Source organism: Colobus angolensis, unplaced genomic scaffold (genome assembly GCF_000951035.1).
Source record: "Colobus angolensis palliatus isolate OR3802 unplaced genomic scaffold, Cang.pa_1.0 Scaffold8, whole genome shotgun sequence".
In the NCBI taxonomy this organism is placed as follows: domain Eukaryota; kingdom Metazoa; phylum Chordata; class Mammalia; order Primates; family Cercopithecidae; genus Colobus; species Colobus angolensis.
In genome coordinates this window covers 910,225-919,244 of record NW_012121820.1, presented here as the reverse complement: position 1 = coordinate 919,244, position 9,020 = coordinate 910,225, and the positions used below count along the sequence as shown (strand labels likewise).

Genomic DNA, 9,020 nt, shown 5'->3' with positions numbered 1-9,020 from the left:
AAGGAAGGAAGGAAGGAAGGAAGGAAGGAAGGAAGGGAAGAAAGGAAGGAAAGAAAGGAAGGAAAGAAAAGAAAGAAAAGAAAAGCAGCTATAGGTGGGAAATCTATACCAAGCACAATGACAAAAGCTAATTGGGCATGAATAAATATCCTCATTATGTGGGCTGCTGCACCATTGATTAAATCTGTGCCTCTCTGCCCCCAACCCCATTACCCTGAGCTTATCTAGCATTGACAGGTACTGGGCTTGGGCAGGTGGGGCAGATGGAAAATAACACTCTTGCTCAAAGAGAGATTACACACTGAAGAGGCACCTTGTCTAGGATGCATACAGAAATGCTGCTAAGTATCTACAGCAGTGCTAGCAGGAAACCCAGGGTCTGGCGTCTCAACTCGCAACTCCCTTTATGAATAGCATGGAGATGTCACTGTGTTGGTTGCAGAGTCAAGGTCTTACCTTGGCAACCTGGGGGTTTCTGTCCTGTAAATGGATCAGGAGGGAATCTCGTGTCTGCTTAACCTGACCGGTGAAAAATTTTTTCCATTTCCTCCCGGCAAAGGCAGCCAATTGCCCAAACAAAACAAAGGCCGAGTATCTCAGACTGTCGTTCTCCTGTGGTCCCCGTCGACAAAACAATAAGAAAGCCAGATCATTACCAAAAGGCAATTGCATCTGAACACATCACAGCCGTCAATCAGAACACATCACAGCCGTCAATCTTGGCTGTACATTACAGGGTGGGTGGTGAGATCTGGTCTAAAGCACTTAGCTGGGTGGGTGGGGATGGCTTGAAGAGGGCCCAAAGGCTTCAGTGAACCTCTTCTCCAGCAGACGAGAGGACTAGCCTGGGAAATCACTAGTGCTACTCCCACCTTCCCAGATTTTTTGTTCATTATTTCATGTTTTGGAGATAGAATACATTTGTAAAGTTCCCAAAATTCAAAATAACCAAAAACTTCATAGAAAAAGTAGATCTACTTCCTACTCCTCTCCATCGGCTACCAAATTTTCCTCCCCACAAGCTAATAAAGTTATGTTTTGTGTGTATCTCTCCTGAAAATAAAGAAGGAAGATGTATATCATGTGATCCTTTCCCTCTTCTCTACATAATGTAAGCACATGCCACTGTTGTTATGCAGCTTGAGTGTTCATCAGTCTGAGAGCTCTTTCTATGTCCATACACAAAGGAGTTTTCATTTTTCTTTTTCTTTTCTTTTTTCTCTTTTTCTTTTCTGCACGAAAATTCATTCAACCAGTTCCCTGTTTATTACTCCAGCATTTTTGCCAAGTCTCTTCTCTTTGCTTTTGGTCTGAGTTTCTCCTATCTGCAGTAGATGTAATAATCATGTTTCTTCCCTCAACACCCTCCCACCTCTCCCTGATTCCAGTCTGATTGGTTGGTTTGTCCCTGAGTGCATTTCAGTGGACTCCACCCTCTCTTTCTTTCCAAGGTGAGCTTTTTGGTCCAAGTATTACCTTTCCAGGTGAGGAGAACAAGGCCCAAGGCACTTAAGGAACTTGCCCAAAATCACACCGTCGGGTAACAGAGCCAGTATAGTAACCCAAACACCTGACTCCTGGTGCACGGGTTTTGTAGTCTAAGTCCTCCTCCAGGTAAACCAAAGGGAGGAGGCTGGGATGGGCCTTCACAGGGGGGAAGGAGCACCAAGAACTGGGGGTCACAGAGACCCAGCAAGACTGAGGACCACTAATGGTATCGTAAAGTATATTTTAAAAATTTAGCACATGATGCATACCGAAATTGCCTTAGGATTGCATTTTATTTTATTTTTTTTAGACACAGCATCTTGCTACATTGCCCAGGCTGGCCTCCAACTCCTGGGCTCAAGTGACCCTCCTGCCTCAGCCTCCTGAGTAGCTGGGATTACAGGCACACACCACCACGCCTGGCTTAGGGTTGTATTATCTTCACTGCTCTATCAGTGAGGGTGTGTGTGTGTGTGTTTAACTAATTTTAATGGAGAATGTACCCCATCCAAAGCCATACCCTAATGCTATAAGATGTATAGACACGTAAAACAGATGCCCGTCCTCCTAGGCACGGGCCTCAGATAGTGAAGAGTGCTATCTGTGATCGAGATGTAAACTATCAGCAAACAGCTCTGCATAATTATTTCTGTGTTTCTACGTGGCCAGGGATTTCTGCTCAAAAATTCCAGGCAACCAGGGTTTTTAAAAACGGTTGAAGGCCAGGCACATGTCTCATGCCTGAAATCCCAGCCCTTTGGGAGGCTGAGACAGGAGAATTGCTTAAGCCCAGCTAGAGACTAGCCTGGGCAACATAGCGAGACCCCATCTCTACAAAAACTACAAAAATTAGCCAGGCATAGTGGCATGCACTTGTAGTCCCAGCCACTCAGGAGGCTGAGGTGGGAGGATCGCTTGAGCCTGGGAGGTTGAGGCTGCAGTAAGCTGTGTTCCTAGGCCACTGCACTCCAGCCTGGGCAATACAGCGAGACCCTGTCTCAAAAAAAAAAAAAAAGCGGTTGAACAACAAACAAGTTCTGGAAGTTCAGATGGCACCTCCAAGAGATTTAGAGCCATTTCCCCAGAGACATCTGCTTACACTCCAATGTGGTAAGTAGGGACCTTTCTTTGCTCCCTCCCCAGAGAGGACTGGCTTACATTCAAGAGCAAAAATCCCTCTGTGTCTCTGGAGCAGGTGGGACACATGTGCCCAGCTCCTATATGAGCTCCAAGTTACATAAGGTCAAGGCCTCTTCTCCCCTCCTGTGCTGCTGACACATCTGGCTCTCACCATGTGGCTCCAGAGAGAATTAGGGCTTGGGGACATGCTGCAAATCTCTCTGGGAGTAAATAAAAGATCTGTTCACTGTTCTGTAGGTCTTGTCTTTCAGGGACAGAATAACTGGCAGGCTAACTTGTTAGCTTGCAGTCAGGGTCTCTGACTCTTCTCAGTTTCAGACTGAACAATGTGCCGGTGCACTTTTTGCTTAGCCTGACTTGTCATCTGAGAGTTAAGAGTGCAGCCCTATAGTCAGAGGAGCTGGTGGCATGGCTCCTTCCTGGCTCTGTGAACTTGGGCAAGTTCTAACCTTTCTGTGCCTTGGTTTCCTTGTCTACAAAGTGAAGATAATTTCAGTGCCCATCTCACAGGGTTATTGTGAAGATTACATGAGATGCTTCATGTAAACTGCCTAGCACTGTGCCTGGCACACAGTGAGGGCTCACTAAATGCTAATCATTGCTATTGCCACATTTATAAGAGAGCATTGACTACATGTTAGTCAATCAGTGTACATATACCCACTTCTCTGTTAAGATGAATACTCGCCAGGCGCAGTGGCTCACACCTGTTATCCCAACACTTTGGGAGGCCAAGGCAGGTGGGTCACTAGAGCCCAGGAGTTTGAGACTAGCCTGGGCAATATAGTGAAAACCCATCTTTACCAAAAATACAAAAATTAGCCAGGCGTGGTGGCATGTGCCTATAGTCCCAGTTACTTGGGAGGCTGAGGTGGGAGGATCACTTGAGCCCAAAAGGCGGAGGTTGCAGTGAGCCGGGATCACGCCATGGCACTCCAGCCTGGGCGACAGAGTGAGACCCTGTCTCAAACAAACAAAAAAACCTTTGAGGGGTAGAGATAAAATTCTATGCATCTTTATATGTCCTCCCAACCCTAGCACAGCACTAGTCTCTCAACAAGATGTGTTAATAAATAAGTGAATAATAGAGACCTTGTTCCCACAGCAACAAACCACCCACAGCTCTTTTTTTTTTTTTTTTTAGATGGAATCTTGCTCTATTGCCAGGCCGCAGTGCAGTGGTGCGATCTCGGCTCACTGCAACCTCTGCCTCCCAAGTTCAAGTGATGCTCCTGCCTCAGCCTCCTGAGTAGCTGGGACTACAGGCGTGTACCACCAGGTCCAGCTAATTGTTTGTATTGTAGTAAAGACAGGGTTTCGCCATGTTGGCCAGGATGGTCTCTGTCTCCTGACCTCGTGATCCGGCCACCTTGGCCTCCAAAGTGTTGGGATTACAGGCATGAGCCACCGCGCCCGGCCCCACAGTCACATTTCTAATCCCACTTTGATTTCAATAAAGCAGAATTTTTCTAATTTACTTACATCATCTAATAAAGTCCTGGTCTGAAGTGTGATGTCTATGAAGAAGGAACCCAAACCTTTCCCCTGAATCTTGCCCAGAACGACGGTCAGAGTCTTCACACTCTCATGGATGACTTCCAAACTCACAAGATCATACAATCCGTACACCAGCAGGTCGAGGATAATTTTCTTATGCTTTCTCACCTGTCACCAAGGTTTGAAAAGCATTAATAGCACAGGAATTGCTCCCCATGGGTTGAAAAGCAACCCCACATCTAGGCTACTAATAACCTAGGACTTGAATTAAGAGGCCAAGGGTTTTTTTCAAGATCTGCACAACTCTCATTAAAATAGAAAAGCTCCATTAGCCCAACCCAAGAGCCCAACTCAGCCTAGGAAGGAAAACAAAAAGAGTGATCTGGAGTGTGGCATGTGGGTGGGTGAGGCTGGGTAGGGCTCTTCAAATAGGGCGGCAGACCTGGGTGATCTCGGGGCCTGGGGAGAACTAGGTACCTTTATAGTGGGGAGGAGACAAAATGGGCACTGAAGTTGGCGGATGGTAAAGGAGGAGGTGGAAAAAACATCTTTTATGAAACAAACATAAATTACTAGAAAAAAATCACTTAAATTCATCAGGACGGGTAACAGCTGTGAGCTTATCCTTCCTGCAGCTCTGTCTCCCACAACTGATATTGCTGAGGTGACATGAGCCTAAGATGGCCCTGAATGGGTGACACCTTGAATGAGTCTCCTCCCCTTGAGTGCAGAAGGAACCTGTGACTCGCTTCCAGCCTACGGACATGACTTTATATTGCATAAGACTCTTTTTTTTTTTGAAATGGAGTCTCGCTCTGTTGCTCAGGCTGGAGTGTCTGGTGTGATCTCTGCTCATACCTCAGCCTCCCGAGTAGCTGAGATTGCAGGCATACTTGGCTAATTTTTTGTATTTTTACAAAAATACAAAAGAGATAGGGTTTCATCATGTTGGCCAGGCTGGTCTTGAACTCCTGACCTCAAGTGGTCCGCCCGCCTTGGCCTCCCAAAGTGCTGGGACTGCAGGCGTGAGGCACCGCAGCCCAGCCCATAACACTCTATCTTAGCAGACAGGAGGAGGCAACACCTTCCTGCTGGCGTGGAGGAAGCGAGTACACATCTACACATCTACAAACAGCTAGTACACATCTACAAACACCTCATTTGGTCTACATAATGCTGTGAGAGAGTGGCTTCCAGGCATTGAAAGTGGCCCCCGGCATACAGCAGTCAAAAAAACAGAAACCTCTGTCCCGCAACAGGAAGTAACTGAATTCTGCCAACAACTATGTAAGCGAACCCTGAGCTTCAGGGAGGAATGCAGTCTGGCAGACACTTGATTGCAGCCTGGTGAGATCCTGAGCAGAGGACCCAGCTGAGCTACACCTGGACTCCTGACCAGCGAAAACCGAGAAATCAACATGTGTTGCTGTAAGCTGCTAAGTGTGTGCGGTGCTTTGTTCCGGGGTGAGAGATAACTAATACCTCAGAGACCATACTCCAGCCCTGGAGTCTCCACACCAAGAGGGTTGGAGAGGCATGGGGGGCTGGCTGAGCCCCACTCTCCTTCCCTACCTTGTCAGGGGCTTCACAGGCCATGGTTCCCAGGCCTCTCATTGCCATGTGACGCTTTTTAGCACTGGGGTCCCGAGCTCTTTCTGCCAAGATGAAAAACACATTCTTCAGAGGCTCCCGCTTCTGGAATCTCAGTTTCCAAGAGACCTGGGTGATGGGTCAAAAATGTATTAATTTGGGAGTGTTCAGAGTCATACCCAATCCCAACCCCAATCCCTCCCTCTAAAGAAAATCCCACGATGGCCTGCTCAATTTTACCCCTTCATTCTCCTACTAAAAATGCCTGGGTTTTGTTGGAAATGTACTCATTTGGTCTACATAATGAATAAATTGATGGAGAAAGAGGGCAATAAAGATAATGCAGGCTGGTGTTGAGGTAGGTTTAAGAGATTATGGGGAGAGGCTCTAGAGCAGCTATGGGTGTGATAGAAGTTGAAAGAAAGAAAGACTTGATCAGTGTTGATGTGACCTGGGAATAGGGATCCGTTTCACAGGGAAAGGAGTGCCGTTACTCCTCAAAGAGCTCCCTTTACCCCTTCTTTTCCAGCTCTTTCCCATTTTTCTCCTCTCCTTTCTAGCCAAATGCCTTGAAAGGCTTCTATACTTGTTTTCTCCCATTTGCCTCCTCCCATTGCCTCTTGAACCCTCTGCAATCAGGCTAATGTCCCCTCACCCCAGCCCTGCCATATGGCTAATTCCAAGGGTCAGTCCTCAGTAGTCATGTTACTCAACCTCTCAATAGCACTTGATACAATTAGCAAAGCATATCTGCAAACATCTAGTGCACATCTACAAACATTTCAGGACTGATCTAGTACACATCTACAAACATTTCAGGACTGATCTAGTGCACATCTACAAACATTTCAGGACTGATCTAGTGCACATCTACAAACATTTCAGGACTGATCTAGTACACATCTACAAACATTTCAGGACTGATCTAGTACACATCTACAAACATTTCAGGACTGATCTAGTGCACATATCTAGTGCACATCTACAAACATTTCAGGACTGATCTAGTGCACATCTACAAACATTTCAGGGCACTTAAAGGATGTCCCAACTCCAGAATGCATGCATCTGAACATGCAATTAATAGCAGGAAAAGAAATTCATGAATAATGCAAATTGGGGAACACTGTGTGTCTGATGCAGAAACCTGTACTTTAAGAACTAAACTCTATCAGTCCTGTAATCCCAGCACTTTGAGAGGCCGAGGAAGGCGGATCGTCTGAGGTCAGGAGTTCGAGACAAGCCTGGCCAACAAAGCAAAACCCCGAAACCCCATCTCTATAAAAAATACAAAAAATTAGCTGGGCGTGGTGGCGAATGCCTGTAATCCCAGCTACTTGGAAGGCTGAGGCAGGGAGAATTGCTTGAACCTGGGAGGTGGAAGTTGCAGTGAGCTGAGATCACACCATTGCACTCCAGCCTGGACAACTGAGCAAGACTCCGTCTCAAAAACAAACAAACAAACAAAAACACTGAACTCAAAGTAATTGCAGGGCCAGGGATGGGGCAAGAGATAGGCTAGTCTCTGAGCCTTTGTAGTAAGCCTGTGAGCTCTCATGCAGGAAGACCCTGGTGTGCAGCAGGACCCAAAACACAGCAACATGTACTAGAGTCAGAATCAAGATGTTGAAAGATCCAGACAAGATCAAAGAAGACAAAAGCCACCTCCCCACCATCCTTAGAGAGGGGCCTAGAGCAGGAGACTGGCTTGAGATTCAGCTATCTCAGTAGTGCTATGGATGAGATTTAGTGATTTCCAAGCTTCATTAGTATTCCTGGATTTTCATTACATTTCATTCCTTTTTTATCTAACTTTTTTTTTTTTTTTTTTAAAGACAGCGTCTCACTCTGTTGCCCAGGCTGCAGTGCAGTGGCACGATCTCAACTCACTGCAACCCCTACCTCCCAGGCTCAAGCGATCCTCCCACCTCAGCCCTGAGTAGCTGGGACTACAGGTACATGCCACCATGCCCAGCTAATTTTTGTATTTTTGGTAGAGACAAGGTTTTGCCATGTTGCCTAAGCTGGTTTAGAATTCCTGAGCTCAAGTGATCCGCCTGCCTCAGCTTCCCAAAGTGCTGGGATTACAGGCGTGAGCCACCACACCATATTTGTATTATTGAGTTAGCAGCAAGTTATTCTCAACTAATCTTCTTGTCATCCTGTAAACATCCTATCCATGTTAAAAGGACTGTCATCAAAGCTTTTTCAGAAGGAACTTCAGGGGAGCAGGACTAACTAACCGCAGACCAAGCAAACATACATCTTACAAAACAGCTGCTGGGAGGAGAAATGTGTTCATAATATTTTGTGTCAGACCTTGGAAAAGAAAGATATCATTGATGTCCTTTTCTGCTTGGGCTGGGAAGTAGGGATGGAAAGGGGCTGGCCCAGGATTCTCCTCTGGTTTTGATCCATGGAACTAAAAAAAAAAAAAATCGCATGAGCCACAGACACTCAACATCAACAAACATTGTTGTACAATGCATTGTGCTGGGGTAAGAATACTAAGAGGCAGCAATCCTGAGGCCTGTCTTTAGGAACCTTCCACCGTGGTGAGGAGATAGAACAGTCACATAGATAAATAGCAACCCAAGGCAGCCCAAGAGGAATAGCAGCTTGGGGGTCAAGGGAGATCTGCCCTCTGGTTCCCCACTCCATTCTGCAGATGTCTTTTATCACTATCACCAAAGAAGTAAAATGCAGATTCCCAGGCTCTGCCCACAGAGTTCTCATGAATTGAAATACAGAGTAGCCTCAAATTTTGTGTTTTTAAAAGTTCTCCAAGAATGTAAATTGGTACCTCTTTTTAGAGAGGATTTGGCACTATCTCTTACCACTTTAAAGCACACATAATTGGCAATTCTTTAATCCTATAGAAATTAGCACATCATATGCTCAAAGATATACACAAAGGATAGCCACCATAGCGCCGTAATAAACAATATGGTGTTCTTTAATGGTTTGGGCAGGGGAAGGGGGAGCGGGGCAGGGGTTTGAGACAGGGTTTTACTCTGTCTCCCAGGCTGGAGTGCAGTGGCAGGAACACAGCTCACTGCAGCTTCAACCTCCCAGGCTCAAGCAATCCTCCTGCCTCAGCTTCTGAGTGGCTGGGGCCACAGGTGCATGCCACCACACCCAATTAATTTTTTTTTTTTTTTTTTTTTTTTGTTTACGTTGTCCAGTCTTGTCTCAAACTCCTGGGCTCACGCAATCCTTCTGCCTCAGTCTCCTAAAGTGTTGGGATTATAGGCTTGAGCCACTGTGCCCAGCCAATGGTTTGAACATAAATAAATTACATATAT

General features: G+C 46.1%; 1 protein-coding gene across 4 annotated transcripts in view; it reads right to left on the bottom strand.

Annotated features, from left to right (window-relative positions):
• MRO (maestro) overlaps positions 1–9,020 on the bottom strand; it is a 31,101-nt gene that overhangs the window by 1,909 nt on the left and 20,172 nt on the right. Inside the window, exons 1-4 of one of the 4 annotated variants that reach the window (XM_011928766.1) lie at positions 8,035–8,133; positions 5,698–5,844; positions 4,111–4,293; positions 457–612 (exon numbers count right to left, since the gene is read on the bottom strand). In XM_011928766.1, coding sequence (XP_011784156.1) covers positions 457–612; positions 4,111–4,293; positions 5,698–5,844; positions 8,035–8,133 — 585 coding nt within the window. Of the gene's footprint in view, positions 1–456; positions 613–4,110; positions 4,294–5,697; positions 5,845–8,034; positions 8,138–9,020 lie in introns of those variants that run through there. The other 3 variants (XM_011928769.1, XM_011928765.1, XM_011928768.1) reach the window with 3 other exon arrangements.